Source organism: Drosophila hydei, unplaced genomic scaffold (assembly GCF_003285905.1).
Source record: "Drosophila hydei strain 15085-1641.00,03,60 unplaced genomic scaffold, DhydRS2 tig00000060-arrow-pilon, whole genome shotgun sequence".
Taxonomy (NCBI): Eukaryota; Metazoa; Arthropoda; class Insecta; order Diptera; family Drosophilidae; genus Drosophila; species Drosophila hydei.
Window position 1 is genome coordinate 9,732,602 of NW_022045656.1, and position 17,566 is coordinate 9,750,167.

General features: G+C 39.8%; 1 protein-coding gene across 15 annotated transcripts in view; it reads right to left on the reverse strand.

Annotated features, from left to right (window-relative positions):
• Nucleotides 1-1,666: 1,666 nt before the first annotated feature.
• Nucleotides 1,667-17,566, reverse strand: part of LOC111601264 (Down syndrome cell adhesion molecule-like protein Dscam2) — a 70,263-nt gene continuing 54,363 nt past the window's right edge. For 4 of the 15 annotated variants that reach the window (XM_030226074.1, XM_030226072.1, XM_030226073.1 and 1 more), the window contains exons 5-21: nt 14,445-14,564; nt 13,156-14,382; nt 12,940-13,095; nt 12,191-12,874; nt 12,020-12,128; nt 11,785-11,961; nt 11,552-11,718; nt 8,698-8,910; nt 7,178-7,333; nt 6,384-6,539; nt 5,752-6,059; nt 5,071-5,251; nt 4,843-5,001; nt 4,661-4,675; nt 3,742-3,808; nt 2,526-2,537; nt 1,667-2,007 (exon numbers count right to left, since the gene is read on the reverse strand). In XM_030226074.1, coding sequence (XP_030081934.1) covers nt 1,926-2,007; nt 2,526-2,537; nt 3,742-3,808; nt 4,661-4,675; nt 4,843-5,001; nt 5,071-5,251; nt 5,752-6,059; nt 6,384-6,539; nt 7,178-7,333; nt 8,698-8,910; nt 11,552-11,718; nt 11,785-11,961; nt 12,020-12,128; nt 12,191-12,874; nt 12,940-13,095; nt 13,156-14,382; nt 14,445-14,564 — 3,989 coding nt within the window. In that variant the 3' untranslated portion in view covers nt 1,667-1,925. Of the gene's footprint in view, nt 2,008-2,525; nt 2,538-3,741; nt 3,809-4,660; nt 4,676-4,842; nt 5,002-5,070; nt 5,252-5,751; nt 6,060-6,383; nt 6,540-7,165; nt 7,334-8,697; nt 8,911-9,203; nt 9,372-11,551; nt 11,719-11,784; nt 11,962-12,019; nt 12,129-12,190; nt 12,875-12,939; nt 13,096-13,155; nt 14,383-14,444; nt 14,565-16,938; nt 17,224-17,566 lie in introns of all 15 variants that reach the window. The other 11 variants (XM_030226087.1, XM_030226079.1, XM_030226077.1 and 8 more) reach the window with 10 other exon arrangements.

A 17,566-nucleotide genomic window follows, 5' to 3' on the forward strand; every position in this document is an offset into this window, starting at 1 on the left:
AGCAAGCTCTGCTGCTTTATGGCAGACGTGTTCCAATATATGCATGAAATATATATGTTATATGATATATATGTATGTATATGAAAAATGGATGAGTTTACTTTGAATATTTGCTTAGCTTAGTTTTTTCTTTTTTTTTTTCGTTTAGCGAATGTCGAAAGTTAATTTTTGATTTTGATTTGCCGAAAAGTTATTTTTGGTTTTTTTATTTAAATTTGGAAATCCAAAACTTTTCGTGTTTTTTGCTATTTGAATTACTTGAAAATTTGTGAGTTTCTTCATTGGTTTCTTGTATATCGTATTAATTGTAATATTAATTAAATGCCATTTGTCTAAACGCTATTCAATATTTGTAGTTCGTTTACCATCAAAATTTGTAGTACATTCATATAGGTTTCCCATAATATATATATGTTTTAAGCAATATTATCGTTCACAACACTACATTCATATATAAAATCGATATAGCTAAGGATATTAGGGCATATAAGAGAGTGTCTTTGAGTAGTAAGCGAAATGAGATACGAATCAAATGATACCTAATCAAAGTAGTCGATGGATAAACGGAGCTGAGTAAATTGTGAGCCACCTCAAATGCTTTGATATTTCTAAGTCTTGAGCAAATGTTGTTCGGTTCGTTCGGTTCGTTTAACTCTTGTAAAATTCATAGATGTCGGTTCTGTTATTCATATAAATTTGCATAGTTCGTTCAGTCTTTGAGTTTTCAGGCTAGCTGCACAATTTACCACTAAAAGATGCTGGAAAATTATATAAAATTAAATGAAATAAAAATTAAATAAAAATCAATTAAAGTGTTTTGTTTATTTGGCAAACAAATTTGTTGCAAAGCTTAAATAAAATAATTAAAATCTTAAATAAATATTTGACAGAATTTAATTTGAGTTTTGTTCGTCTTAAAGCTTGCTGTGCAGATACCAACTGTAAATAAATAAATAGGCCAAAGGTGCGCTTGGATCTGTTGTATAATACAATTTAGAGCTGCTGACTAAATGGATTTATCTCTGCGATTTGTGCTTGAACAACTTTCCTATCAATTCTTGTGGAAGCGCTTTGAAACGAAGCATATAAATTATAAAAAATGCTAAACATATATATGATAGATAAAAATAATTATAGAATCGAAAATCGAGAGTCGATTAGCAATGCTAAAAATTATGATCACAAATAATCTGATTAGGCGGGCAAACAAACTGTCTATGCTCGCAACTATAGGATTTGCAGACCATCAAAAAACATTAAACAATATCTATCAGTTACAATAATATTATGACTTTGACTTAGAGACTATGTATAGATGGCAAAGAAATCAAATCGAAAAAAACAAACAAACTTATGAGCTACACACAGACAAGAGCACGTACATAGACACATATATATATATTTATATATATATATGTATATGAAGTGCTTGTGTATTGGAGTCGATGTTGTTACCCAATTTGATATTTTGGTAGTTCTGCTTATAGTTAAAAAATACAATATTAAAAGTTAATTTCAATTATGCAAACATACAAATTGAATTGAATATTTTTTTGTTTCGTTTCATTTTCTTTTCTTTTGTTTTCTTTGTTTTTTCTTATGTAAATGCAAAATTGATTTGCATTTGGTATTTGTTTTGCTTTTACTTTTCTTTATAAATATTTTTGAAATAGTTAATATTTTATATATATGTGTGTGTAAGTGTATGTGTATATATTGTATGTATGCGCCTTATGCGCTTTGCTTACTTCTGTGATGTTTTCGTTTTCTTCAAATAAGACTTGGCACACTCACACACACATGTGCATGTGTGTGCCTGTATGTGTGTAAGTGTGTGTGTGTGTTTGTGTCATTCAACTTCCACGCACTTCATTGACTTGAAACACTAAGCTAAAATGCCACGCCCACTGAGAGTAGCTTACAAATTACACTGCCATAGTATCGTAGGCTGTGAATCCTGCGCCATTTGTTTGTTGGAGTTGGAGTTGTTTTGGGCCGGCTTCGTTTCTGCGGGTAGCGAGTGAATTATTTTATATAAAAAACACAATTTCAATAAAAGCAAAGGTATATATAAATATATATAGTATACAGTGTATATATAGTATATTATTTTGTTTAGCTGTTTTGTAGGCTTGCAACCAAAAAGCATTGCCTGAGCTTTGTGTGGCGACAGCTTGTGGCAGCTGGCACAAGTATAAAGTATTTAGATATGTGTTAAGTAGTTAAAGCCTGTTGATTAATATATATGTGTACATAAAGGAGTTATGTAATTGAAATTCGTTTGTCAAAATGATAAATGCTTTTGTGGCACACTCGGAAACACTCAACTGTGATTTGCTGTCAATCAACAAAAAGATTAAGGAAAAACAACTCAAATATAATACAAAAAGACAATAAATAACGATACAATTAAACAAGGACTTGGGTTTAGGTTTAAGCATGCGTCTTGCACATTTAGTATTAACTGCGACCAGAGAACATGCAAAAGCGAATTACTTAACTTCGATTTTTAGTTTGAAACTTACAACTGCCTGCGACTACGGAGTCAGTGGGTTATTAAATCATTATTTATTTGTTTAATGAAAAAAAGTACAGAAATGATCAGTGTTAGTAGTTGCTTACAGTACAAAGAGTTCTTCTTCGTGTTACCTTAAAAAATTGCACAGATATTCAGCCATTGAAAAGGGAAGCTAATTGGATAAACTCGGCAAGGCAGGTTGAGGCTATGCTTTCTGATGAGACCAGCATAGAAGGTCTATGCTTGGAACTGAGCTTAGAGTTAAGTTTGTAATCCTTTTCAGAAGGTTCAGAACAGATTAGAAAACTTTTGCTACTCAGAAAAGGCTGCGAAGTTCTATATGAGGTGCTCATAAAGCAAGTTAAATGTCAACATGAATGAGTCAATGAAGAGACTTTCTATGTTTCTAAGCACATAGATCTTATTATAGTTACCAGTAGAAGTAAGTATGTTGTGCTTAATTAGAGACGTGGCTATACATATAAGATAACATACTGGCGGCACTGTGTGACCTCCTCTCAATTAGGCAAACTATCAACATAGCTTCCAGATAGACGATTTACTATCTGTTAGGCAACATATAAATTTACAAATATTTACTGTATTTCAAATAAGGCAACCTATTTATATACAACTGCATAGCTTTATAGATTCTCAGCTAAGCAACCTATATGTATAACTCCATAGCGTGCCATAGACCCAGTTAGACAATTCAATCTCAGCTAGGCAATCTATCTACATAATTTTGTGGCTTCATATAATACTAGCTGGGCAACCTTTACACATAAATCTACCAAGCATTATAAATACGTTTGCTATATATCTCTAAGCAGTTATAGAGACAGCTTGTCTAACTGGGCTCTGCCTGCCATTATACTATATAGAAAATAGTTTATTGCTATAAGGAGCGATATTCCCATGATATAATATATAAGAAATAGACTCTATAGAATGTTCACAGACATCTACTATATAAGTCTACCTAAGGCTTTGAGTTCATAAAGTACAGTACAACAATTTCTTATCATTTCAATCTGCTCTAGGCCATTAGCTATTTAGTAATTATTATGATTTCCGCTAGTGAAATTAGTTAGAGTCAAAGTTGGATTTAGATATTGGCTTCAATGAGGCAAATGTTCTGTGCAATTTTAGCTGAGCATTGGTTATACCAATAATAGTTATGTGTTTCAATATAGTTGCTATATACAATACTCTTTTCTTACCTCTCGATTAGTTTACGCATTTCTTCGGTGGTGCGTTGATCTTTCGGTTGTGGTGATCTTTTTACAGCTGTTTGTTTTCGTTTATTCGTTTTTATATAATAATTTTTTGTTTTTTGTTTAATAATAAGAAATTATCATTTAAGAACCCCAACAACCGTAAAGTAGTTGTTTATGGTAAATTGGTTTTAAATATCATAAAATGTAAAAGAAAATAGAAAGAAAACGCAAAATGAAATTTAAAATAAGACTTTTCTTATACCTAGTGTGAGAAGATCGTGCAAAAATGATTGAAAATTCCTTTGACATCGAAGAACATATATTCTTCTAGAGTTTTTCTGCTTATATGACTAACTTACTGTTCTTAAAAACCATAAAAAAAAAGAGTTTTCTAGTCGGACACATGCGAAATTCTATACACATGAAATTGAATGAAATGAGAGATTTATGACAAATCATAATTAAAATTAATCTTAGATCCGATATTAGGTACAAAACACAAAACATTGACATTGGTGCTGGAAAGGAGCCCCTTAACAAATGTGGTCGGTGCGACTTATGAAATGAAATGAAAGTTATTTAATTGTGCATAAAACAATTCAGATTAAAACTTAACAACCAAAACCAAAATTAATATTTTTAACACGAAAAGAAAAAAATATTAAAAAATATATATATATTTATTCTTTTGAAATATTAGCAAAACACAGCATGAATATTTATTGCGAACTCTTTAAGGAACTGTTCATGAATGACAATGAAGGAAGTATGAAGAATGAGCACATTCCTGATGTGAGATCGAAGGGGCCTTACGCTAGCGATAAGGACGAAGAATGAGGTGAGTTGTGATTGAACTTGAATTGAAATTCACTCTAAACACTTAAGTTAACTGCGATTTGCGATTTAGGTTCACGTCACTCACCATCATTGGCGTCTTCTGATCGATATTAATATTCGAATGTTAAAACGAATTTTGAAAGAATGGGAAATTAAGAACATTTCGAATTTTCGTGTTAAAAATGAATACACTTTCAATAGAGTTTTAGGCTGGGGGTTACGATTCGATTGGGGATCAGATGTGGGGGGCTGGGGACTCAGACTTACCGCCATAGTTGCCGCGTGGTCCATGATCGCGATCGCATTCGGCCTCTGAGATCTCATTGCTCTCCTTGGAGTCGTTGAACGAGGAGTTGCTCATGTCGTGATTACGTGGTGGTGGTGGTGGTGGCTCAGGTGAGCCGTTGCCTGGATTGCGTGCCGAGCCTAAGACGTGTTAAGAATACAACGAATCAACGAATAGTCAAATACCCTCTCTCTCTCTGGCGTATTTACCAATGCTGCGACGGCCCATGGAGCCGCGAGATCCATAGTGATCGTAGGGCTGTCCATAGGGACCGCCATACTGAGAGCCATACTGATCCTCCTCAGGAGCGCAATTGGCGGGATCATCATATTCGGGTCCGGGGCCAGAGTACAAGCTGCCGCCTTGAGAGTTGACGCGAGTGTAGCGACGCTGTGAGATGTCAAACAGAGAGAGCAAGAAGAGAGAAGCAGAGATAGTTCAAGTGGAGAGCGAGAGAAAGGGAGAGAGAGGAGCATAAGAGGAAGAAGAAAGATAATGAGAAGAGGAGAAGTCACAGAAAATAGAGGAACAGATCGAAAGAAAATAGTGAGAGATTGCGATAGATAGATATAGGGAGAGAAAGAAAAAGGAAGTAAAGACATGTTAGAAAGTGGAGATAAGTAAAAGGAGAGGATAGTGATAAAGTGAGAGAGATGGAAGAGTAGTGAGAGGAGAGATGCCAGATGAGTAATGAGAACGAGAGGAAAGATAAGATAGAGTAGTGGGTGAGAAAGAGAAAAGATATGAGAGGGAGGTAAAGGAACGATAGATATATAGAGAAAGCAGGAAAAGAGAGAGAAAGAGAAGCAGAGAGATTGATTGATTGGAGAAACAGATAGAAAAGAAATCAGTTAGGTAATCTGTGGAATACGCTTATAAGATAATCTTACATATTGATCTTCTTCGGCACAGTTAGCGGGATCATCGTATTCGGGTGCAGGAGTATAGATCGAGGACTGTCCACCTTGGCTGTTCTTGCGCTGATAGCGATTGGCACGTGGCATGGACTGAGAGCCGGAACGGGAGTGTACGTGTCCAGGATGGCCAGGGGGCAGCATGGTGCCGGCATGTCCGGGTACGGGAGTGTGTCCATTCTGGTGCGGGAAGGTCTGGAAGTTCATGGCCTTGGTGGGATCCATTTCCTCGCGGAAGCCGAGCAGATGGAATGTAGCATAAGGGCAGATTTCATCTTCCATGCCTTAGGCGAGAGGAGAGTTCGATTAGCAACAGCTGCTCAATCATGGGCGATGCTTTGTGGGTGTCTTGGTTTGTTTGTTTTAGTGTTTTAGTACGAGGCAGAGAGATTGGCCTGGCCCGAATTGCTTTACTTACTATGCAGTACCTGAGAGTCAGCGCGATGCGACCGGGGTTAGACTATTCGCAGGGTTAGTGGACTTAAACGTAAATAAATCTCAATTAAGAAGTTAACGGGGCCTGGGGTTAGGTGTTAGTAGTAGTGGGAGTTGCATACTGAAATCAGAAGGCTTACAAACTCAAAAGGGGGAGGGAGGGGGCCTCCTACCTGGATGTCTATAGTGGCACTCGGGCGTACCATGGGCGTGGCCATAGTGATTGCCAATGCCGTGCATGGGTACTGGCGGGGCTTTCAGCTCCTCGTATAGGTTCGGGTTGCGGCGCGGGTCCCAAGTGGAGTGATTCGAGCGTACACCGCCGCGGCCTGAACCGGTTCGTGTATATTGTCAGGTTTGTAAGTGTGTGTGTGTTTGTATTGGTGTATTCATATTTTATTCAATTTCCAATATTCATACAACATCAACGATGAGTCAACAGAAAAGTTAAAGAATCGAGTCAACGGCAACCGAAAAGGAGAGGATTTGGAGTTATGTTTGGGGTAAAAAAGTTAAAATTAAATGTGAAATAAGAAATTTAAAACGTAAAATCTAAATTCAGCACAACATTTAATAATACGAGACTTGGTTTCAGATCGGATGGGTTCCAAAATCATAAGAAGCGACTTTAAGAAGCGACATTTGAGAATTTCGTTCTGAGAAAGCGTTGCGATGTGTTTGTGTGTGTGTGTGTGGGTGAGTGCGTGTGTAATGGGCGTGGCTAACGACCTTTGGGTCTTAATTGTTTCTTTGTGAATGCAAAAGCAACGCAAAATATGAAATATTCTTTCTCTTTTTTTTTGTTTTTTTTTTTCACTTTCTTTTCGAGAGCAAAGTAAATGGAAGACAAAAATAAGCCTCAGCCAATGCGCAGTGAGTGCCCCAGGGAGATTTGGTGCTTCGCTGGCATAGTCCTGGCATTAATAAATGTTGCATTGGAAATTTAGATGCTTACTTATGACTGTACCTCGCTTAATCCGGTCGCAGGTGTTGTAGTTGGAGCCGGGCACCGGTGGCAGCTTGCGGTTCGGTGGGGCAATGTAGCCGAGCTCGTCCCTCAAGTCCGGGCGACGCTTGTCCAGAGTGGCGCCGGGTCCCATTGTCTGATTGTAAACTACATCGTCTAGAATTAATACATGATATCGCGAACTCAATAGTGAAACACTGAAGATGCTTTTCCTCTTTAATGCTGCTCAAAGATCAACTCGCATACTTTACTTCTGTTTTCTGTTTTCATTTTCAATCAGCTTTCTTCCGTCACTCACAATATTTGGCTTTGAAAATAATTTATTTTTCGATTTTGTTTTTTTTTGTTTTTGGTGCGGCATCTCAACACGCTAAAGTGCTAATTAGTAGCTCAAAGTTTACAATTGCAAAAACGGAATTACGTGAGGTGTTTCAATATAATTATTATTGTTATTAATTGGATTTTTAATTTCAAAATATACCAACTTGTTAGCGATATAAAAGTTCATGATATAATGACATGAAATGAGAGATGATTTCAATTTCGAGTTCGAATTTACTTTACTTTACTCGACTTGACGTCACTTTACTTTACTTTAGCATTATTCTATTCATTTGCGATTTCAAAAAGCATCTTAGTTTTGGTTTCATTTGAACAAAAGATAAATGTGCAAAATAATGTTGATAGAAAGTTGAGCTGGGAAATTGTGTCTGTTGTGATTGGAGGAGTTCGAAAGTTGCTTATGGCGTAAGCAAAACGTATTTACAACACTGGATATTAGTATTGGTTAAATATGTGTTGCGTGTATATCGTGTGATAGGTTATTTTACTTGGATAACAACTCATAAGGCGTATAGAATAGAATCTCGAATCAATCAAATCTAAAAGACATCGCAACATATTTATTTATACAACTGTAAAAAAATTACTTTTTAATAATTTTCCAATTTGATTTTTTGATGGAGATGGAAAATTGATGATAGTTCTATGAGTATCATATGATATGAGTATAATAGATATGTGAATTTACTATATATATATACACACAGAAAACACATTTAATATTATATATTTTATTCCTTTTTTTTGGTATATTGTTGGTATATTTTTGTGAAACTTTTGGTATTTTTGTTTTGTTTTTATTTTTTGGGTGAGTGTTTCTTTGAGTTTGTGTGAGCTGTAGTCGGCATAGCTTGAGTAGATTATATATCATGCTATATATATTTGATAAGATTATTAGACATTGAGCATTCCAGAATAGTGAAAAGTTTTTACCAGTTTCTTTGCTGAGTGACGGTCTAAGATTAATGCGTTCTCAGGTTGAAACTGTGCGCGTTAATTGTAAAATGAAAAATGTAAATCAAATAAAATGCGCAACAATATTCAACATGTGGGAACAATACTATATAAAACAGAAATAAAATTTGTCGAAAATAATATATATATATATAGAAGATATATTTGTATAAGGAAAAAAGTCTTGTGCTCCTTGGCTACTGCAAGCTGAGGGGCAAACCTACAGTAAACGTCCTTTTGGCCGCCGCGCAGATCGTCGGCTCGTCGGCGCGAGAGCGCCACGCAGACCACACAGATGCCAACGGCAACCACGACGACGGTGGCTATCAGTGGCACCATAAAGTTCAGATCCAGCCATTCGGGCATCCAGGCGGGCAGCGGTATGCGGGCGTGGACATTGCCATGACCCGTGCCATCATCGAGCGGCGCAATTGTGCCTTTAATTCGGTTTTCGGATTTTGGATTTGATAGACGAACAATAAACGCGCATGCAATTCGTTTATCAGATACAACAACAGACAGCAGGCATAGGCAGTTGCATAGCCGAGATATTTTTGGTTTGTTGTATATATAGATAAATGCATATAGACATAGGTAGGTATGTATTTACACATTTAGAGTATGGAAAATGTAAAGTGTTTGGGGGTATGTGGAGAGATAGAGAGAGCGATAGTGGAACCGAAAAAAAAGAAAAGAAATTTTGTAATTAGTTTGATATACTTATAGATACCTTTGTGGTGATTGCCTTTGCTACGCAGTATACAAATAACAATTATCGCTATGATTATGACGAGCAGAGCCGCCACGACCGGCACTACTAAATTTAGGTTCGATAGAATAATGCGGATTGTATCCTCGGCGGTTAATTCGGGTAAATCACGCGAGGGTGCGATTGTGCCTGCAACAACAACAACAACAACCAAAGTGTTTCACATGTAGACCAAGTCGGGGTGGGGGAGAGAGAGAGACATTTATATATATGTATAGATATATGTGTGTATGTATATGTGTAGGCATGTATATATATAGAAAAGATAGTGATTGAGAGAGAGAGGCAAGGCTCGACAGATCAGGAGAGAGCGAAAAGTCTTCTCCTCTCTCTCTCTCTCTGTCCCTGTCTCTTTTCTCTGTTCCCTTGCCTTCCCTCGCGTCACATTGACTTTTGTACCCAGACACTAGTCGAGCACTTTACACACATATACAAATACATTGACAAATACAAATACAAATTAGTAACTTTGCTTTGAGTTGAGTTCGAAAGAGGAGTGTTGAGAAGAGAATGTAAATGACTTAAAAATGTATTTAATAATTTATTTATTTGTTGCTTAAGTTGTTATTTTACAAGGCGCCGAAAGGGGCGCGCGTATTATTTTGATGTGAAAACTATTTGTAACTATTTTAGTATAAATTTTAATTGTTTTTAATAAAAAATCAATATCGTTTTAATACGTTCAAATGCAATTTGTTTTTTATCCGTAAACTCTTAATACTAGTTAAGTAAATTGTTGTTAATGCTATGAGTATTCGAAACGCTAACGATTTCAATTTAAAGCATTCCAAGTGTAACAGCTTTCGAGAATATGATAGGAGAGTACGATAACGATAACGATAACGATAACGATAACGATATTCGCGAATAGAGAAAACTTCAAATAAAACTTGCAAAAACACGAACTAACTTAGGTGGAACAACTCAACTGGAACTTGATGACAGAACTGAATTGTTAACGAAAAAGAAATAAATGCACAGATGTATATCATGTATATAAAGAAGTCTGCTTCTACTTCTTCTCCATTCATTACTTGATCTCAGCTCTCATGTGAACTTACTGAAAATGTTGAATTGATGGATCTTTGGTTGTTGTGCTTTCGGAAATGTGTGCGCTTTGGCTCTGCTCGACTCTCAAGTTGAGTTTTAGTTTGTTTTTCCTTTTTTTTTTGTGATTTAATCAGGTGAAAAGAGCATTTTACTATTGTCAAAATTAAACTAATTACAACGAAAATTGTACTTTAAAAATATTTAAATAAAACAAGACAAATCAAAAGTCGAATAAATGTGTTCAGCTGTGGACAACTTTGTACAATTAGAATCTGATTGGAAATATAGTAGAGGGATCCCATGGCGGAGCCAACCATGAATATTTGAGATTCCATATATATATTGCTTTGGCTGCAGAGAGAATTGATTACTTAAGAGTTTAGCTAGAAGCAATTTACAAATTCGGAATTTGATTCAAGCGACACTTTCGTGTTCTACGAGCAGCGGAGGGGAGCGACTGGGTGGGTTTACAACATCGATTAACAGTGGCAGTGCAGCAACAATGCATCTTGACGCCTATTTTTATTGCGTATATGTATATACTTGATCTCCACAGACTGGACTCACAAATATGCATAATTTTAAATGATAATCGAGTGAAGAACTAAGGAGTCAAAGTAACTAATGGTACCAAGAGTTGTGGCCGTCTCTAGAGCTACGGTAGTTGGAAATTATATTAAGAACTCAATAAATCATAAGCAACGTGACGTGGTGAACTGGTGATATTTGTTTAAAGCTACTTATAGAACAGTACTGTTAGGATTGTAGCATTTTGCAGTTGCTATTCGTAGGGATTTGTACATATAGAGTATACGAGTAAGTTGTGTATAAAAACGTAAAAAACAAATTGCATTTACGCAATAAAAACATCATTTTATACATAGTCTTTGATGCCGCTGCGATCAAAGTTTTAGCATTTTCAAATACAAAATTAAAGGTTTATAAAACGCTCTAGATTTGTTGAACAAGCTTTTTCAAAAATCATAATATTAGCTAATAAAAATAAGAAACAAAAAAATTACTGTGCAATTTGCTTGGCAGAGAAACGAAATGAAAATTGAAATTTGCTCATTTTCAGTTTTTGGTGAAGGAGAAAAAAAACATTTACAACTCAGGGAAAGTGTTTATGCCTAGATTGTTATTTGTATATGGACAATGCTGTTGGGTTCGGTACGGCACGTCCAACAGCATTGTCAACGTAGTTTTCTATGTACAAAAGCAATGTGAAACATTCGAATCGGAAAACAGATCATAAATACCTCCGGTCACAGTGAGTGTGGCGAAATCATATTCGGCGACAGTGAAGCCAGCCGAGTTGTGGGCAGTGATGCGTAGATTGTACCAGGTGGCGGGCTCCAGATCGAGCACAACGTAGTTATTGTCAGGCTTAACATTATTCGAGATTTGATTCCATTCAAGTTGATCACTAAAGAGAAAGAACTCGAGGTTAGCTGGCTGTGGAAGCGAATCTTAGCTCTACTCAAGCAGATACCGTTTCTTGCTCTCTACAACAAAGTGAGACATGGGGCAACCTCCATCCTTCCAGGCCTTGAAGTGCAGTGAAACCGAGTTGGATGAGACTTCAATGAATCGTGGTTTCTCTGGCAGCTTGGGCTTCTGGCCCTTGGTGCGCGTGTTCAAAATGTCGGAAGCTTCGCCGGCGCCAATACTAAAGAGACGAAAGCGAATGCGTTAGCTATGCTCAGTTAACTCTTATTATAACTCACTTATTAAAGCCAGTGGCATAGACCTGATAGCGTGAGCCGCAAAGCAGATTCTCAATGTTGTGTTTCTGTGATTCCACGGAGACCTCAGCTGTCTCCCACTCGCCGAACTCTGTGAATATGAAAAGCAGTGAAAAAATTGAGATCTGGTAGCTTTATCATCTCTCCGCAAACCTGGCTTGTAGTGCAAGGTGTAGCCGTGCAGTGGTGCAGTGTCTCCCTCATGAGGCTTCAATCGAACGGTCAGTGCATCGGTGGTGGTGGCCGAGAGCGTAACATGTGGTGACTGAGGTGGTGCCAGGACGATCAGCTTATGGGTAATTGAGTCCTTGGCAATAGAGTTTTCGGCATGGCACGAATAGTCGCCGGCATCCTGACGGTTCACGGACTTGATCAACAATGAGCCATCGGGCAGCAGACGCATGCGCTCGTTGGCACTGAAGTCGACACCCTTAATCTTCCAGGTAATCTCGGGCTGCGGTGCTCCAACGGCTTGGCAAGGCATCTTAGCGTCTTCCTTGTAGGTGGCAGTGAAAGTGTCGTCGAATGATGCGATTTTGGCGGGCACCTGGTCGCTGGGCATGGCCACAATGCTCTTGGATTGCTGGCCCTCGCCAATGGTGGTGCTGGCAGTGACCCAGAATTCGTACGGCTTGTTCTTCTCCAGTTCGCTGGCCTCGAAGCTCATTTGATAGTGTGGCACCTTTTGGGTCTTCGTTTCGGTCTCGGCGCCTTCAGCCTTCGAGTAGACAGTGTATTGGATGATAATGCCATTGGGCTGTGCTGGTGGGCGCCAGGACACCAAAATGGCGGCATTGCCCATAACCAGAGCCTTCACATCGGTGGGTGCTTCAGGAACTGCATAACGAAAAGAAGGTGGGCATGAGAGCTGAGCTTTGATAGAGCTTTGGAATGTGGCTTACCATCAGGTTCGGTCTGGCAGTGAATGGGCACGCTGCGAACACCATCGCCTCCAGCTGTGGTGGCCAAAACTTGCATGGTATAGTTGGTGTATTTCTTCAGGCCATGGAGCACGGTGTCGGAGGAGGCAGTCTTCTTGTAGTGGCGTTTGGTCTCATCTGCAATAGGCGTTCGTTGTTAGGGATTGCTTAGTCAAAAGGCAGCAAACCTATACTTACCATACCACTCGTCGCTGGGCGCATAGACAACTTTGTAGGTCTTAATGACGCCATTGGCCGACTCGAGTGGCGGGCTCACCCAGCTGACGCGAATGGTTTGCGAGGTCAGAGTCGTGCAGGCAGTGTCGCTGGGTGGCTGGCTGGGCGTGCCTTCGGCAGTGAATTGTTTCTCCTCATCGCTCAATGGACCAGCGCCGATCTTATTGAAGGCCTGAATCACCACCGAGTACTGAGTGTAGACGCGCAGATTGTTCAGTTCCAAATTGTGTTCTTTGCCCTCCTCGGTGATGAAATTGATGGTCTCAAAGATGTAGGACGAGTTGGTGTTGGATAGCTTGTAGCCGACATAGTAGCCCAGTATCTCGCCGTTCCAGTCGGAGCGTGCTGGTGGCTTCCACATGACGCGCAGCGTTGTCTGATTCACGGGATCGACTTTGATGTTCTGTGGCTTGCCCGAGGGTGCCTCCTCGGCGGTGATGATGGTGACAGCCTCCGACGATTGCGAGGAGCCGATTTCATTCTCGGCCACGATGCGAATATTGTAGGTGGTGGCAGGACTCAGTTTCTGTACTTGTGCTTCGGTGGTATGGCCGGGCACCATGACGCGATCGATCTCATCCCAGGAGGCACGCGAGCGCTTGAACTCAATGATATAGCGATTCAGTGGAGAGTTGCCGTCGTAGGGTTGTGCCCAACTCAGCTGAACGGAGCGACCAGACTTATCCAGCACCTTCAAAGCGTATGGCATTTCAGGCACCTCCTGCACAATCATATTTATGCTAGCATCGTCCGAGCCGAAGGCATTGGTGGCCACGCAAGTGAATAGAGCCGAGTCAGAGCGTTCGGTGCGTTTGATGGAGAGACTAGACATAACGCCAGCAGAGAGTATTTCCTCGCGAATGGTGTAGCGATTGTCGTTCTTGGGGTCCAGGCGCATGTTGTTCATGTTCCACAAAATGCCAATGGGCTTCTCGCCCTTCGCCTCGCACTGCAGCACAGCTGGTTCGCCGCGACGCGCGGTCTGATTGCGCAGCTTCTCTGTGAACTCTGGTGGCGCCTGAACACTGACCATAATAACAGCCGAAAGGCCCGAACCAATGCCATTGATGGCCTCGCACAGATAGTAGCCCTCGTTGGTCTTCTGAATGTTGTCAATGTGCAAAGTGCCTTCCTCTACGCGAATGTTGTCGCTCTTCTTGAGATCCTTGTACTCGCCGGGTGTGTCGCCTGATGCATGTTATAATTAGATTATTATAAATGAGCTTTACGCTATTTAGTGCGCAGCTTACCAACTGCCTTCTTCCATGTAACCTGGGGCTTGGGGAAACCGTCGGCTTTGCATTCAACCTTGGCATCGGAGCCCTGGGCAAAGGCTTTGTCTGTTGGCTCGAGTATCCATCTGGGTGGCACTGTTGTTGTTGTTGTTGTTGTAGAAATAATAATATATTAGTAAATTTGTTTAGGGTTTCTTATTAAGAAACAGTTAGCATGCGGCAAGTAGTAAGTTTAAGCGGATGGACGGACTTTGTTGAAATCGAAATGCTTTGAATATTTTAAATATATTTTTTGAACATTTCAATTTCAACTCAGTGGAAACATTTGTATAATATTCACAAGTAATTAGAGATCATTTTAAGCTTTCATTTATTTAAATTTAATAATTTTGTAGCAAAATGTTTCCACCTTTGACTTAAGTTTACTGTAACTAAAAAGCCAAACTACAACCAAAGATATTAGCACAATTAATTAACAAAAATATTAAGGGACAACCAAAAGGGGAATTTTAACGAAATAATTAGTAATTAACAGAAAGTTAAAAAACATGCAATTTGTGCAAAGCGAAGTCAGATTTTTTGTATATTTTCATTGAAGTTTTTTCCTCAATTCGCATTGACTTCGCTTTGTGCCTTACGGACTAAGTAAATGATATGTTTTAATAGAAATGAAAGTAATAAATGTTGGGGATATAGAGGGTTGAGGCTGGATGATTTTCGGTGGGGACGTAGCAGGGTCTTGTGTTTCGCTGTTTCTTTTTAGCTGTTATGGAAGCGAACAGATTCTGGCATCACAGTGGGCACATATGATATTATGAGATTAGGTAGACAATTAGAAGCGGTTAATATGCGATTAGTTTCTATTGTAGTTATTGTTGTTTGCAGTTTATTCGGTGTTGGAGCATGAGCCTGTTTCAAATTGTAATTTACAAAACTCAATCGAAAATCGAAATCAAAACATATTTTGTGTTCGTGTATCGTACAGAAAGCTCAGGCAAGTATCAAGCTGTGAGTCCTTTCAAAAGTATCTATTAATTGAGTGCGTATACGTATGTGCGTATATGTTTGTTTGTATATGTGTGCGAGTGTGTGTGTGCTGTTGGTTATAATGTTTTGCGAATCTGAGCTGTTTGGATAAGAATCGATTCGGGTGCGATAAGATTAGGTCGGAGCTAACGTTGCATCTTTGACTTAAACCAAGAAAAAGGGGTTTCTTTACTTATATATTTATAAGGAGTGTTCAGTAAAAGTTCTTATATACAGTGGCTAATTGGATTGGAAAACTTTGTCGATAGACCTCAATCGATTCGTTGCATAGTTTTTGGCCTATCTGGAGAAAAATCTTGTTTAGCTGATGAGAAAATTGAGAAAGGCAAAATCGTTTTCAGCTTGCGACTATATCATTCCAATTTACCATTGACAGTCAGCATGGCCAGTCTCTGCGCCACGCCCACATGATTGCTGGCCGAACAGCTGTAGTTGCCTGCATGGCTAGCCTGCGCCTTGTTGATCAACAGCAGACTCGAGTGCTCGCCCACCGATGCCTGTGTGACGTCCGCATCGCCATCGTCGTCGTCGTGCAATGCCCGCCCATTGAGCTGCCACTCGAACCGAATGGGCGTGGCACCTCTAATGGCAATGCACGTCAGCTGCACATAGTCGTTGACATCGCAAACGGACGTGGAAAGCGACAGAGCGGCCAGCAGTGGAGGCTCTGAAGATTGCGTTACGAGTGGAGCAGTGCCAGTTGGAAAGGCAATCAAGTTTAGGCAATTTTCAATGTTGACAATTCAACAATTAACATTTTATGTAAGCTCAAAATAAATAAGAAATTCAACTGCCTAAAAACTAGAAACTTTAATATCTATCGTCAAGTTCGTTGCCTAAGTCTTTTGATTTCAGTTAATTTTTTCGGGCACAAAATATACTTAAAAAAAAAAAAACTATTTACAAATGATACATTAAAGGGCTAATCGGAGCTGGTTTGAATACCCTTGACTTTCAGTAGAGACCAGCGGCTGGCTAGGCCCGCCGCATTGCTGGCCACGCACGTATAGTTGCCCGAGTCGCTGATGGCGGTTTGGCGCAGTGATAGGATGAGCGTGTACTCATCGATCTTGTGGTAAATGGAACGTAGAAGCGGCTGTCCGTCTTTCAGCCAGAAGATGTCAATGGGCAGATCTCCGGAGATGACCATGCACATGACACGCACCGCTTGGCCGCCGTTGACGCCGTTGGCATTGAAATGGAACTGTTCGATTTGAGGCAGCTCTAAGCGGTTGAAGTTGAGGGGGGCGACACACAAAAGCCGTGCATGAATAAGTGTTATTTTACAAATTTGTGCTTATGCAAACCGACACCAGGGCAAACACACACAGAGAGACACACAGGTGAGAGAGACAGAGAGAGTGAGAGAAAGTCAGAGAGATTGAGAGTGGGCAAAATGTACAGTTGCTGCTGGAGCTACAACTACCAGGCCAAGACATAATGCTGTACACAGTAAACAAACCCTTGACACTGAGAGTCGACTCGACGGTCGTGTAGCCGGCCCCATTGGCGCCCATGCACGTGTAGGTGCCCGTATGGATGCCCTGCACGCTCTCAACACTCAGCGAGCTGCTGCGCCGGCTGTGCATTAAAATGCTGACGCCCGGCAGCTCCCCGGCCGGACGCCCATTGTAGTACCAGGTAATATTGAAGGGCGCATCTCCGTGCAGCACGGCACAGGACAGTTGATAGTAGTCGCCCACATAAAGCGGCGAATTGAGCGGAAGTGGCGACAGTTTTGGTGGCACTTAGAAGCAAAAAAAAAAAAAATAGGAAAATAAAAATAAAATAAACTAAAAATTTTGATGAGACTGGAAAACCTAAAGCAGCAGACAAATCAGACAAATCTGAATGACCTAACACGAAGTGTGCACAGCATCGAATGAATTCTCAAATGAAGCTCGAGAAGGTGCTGCAACGTTACGTATGTAGTTTCTTTTGTTAATTTGTGCATGCAAGCCTTTGCGGTGCGACTAGCCACGTCTGTGAGACAGAGATATAGAGCAAGGGAGACAGAAAGAGAGACAAAGACATAGACATGCAGCCTGAAGAGCGCAGACGCATTTGATTAGTATCAACAAACTACAAAG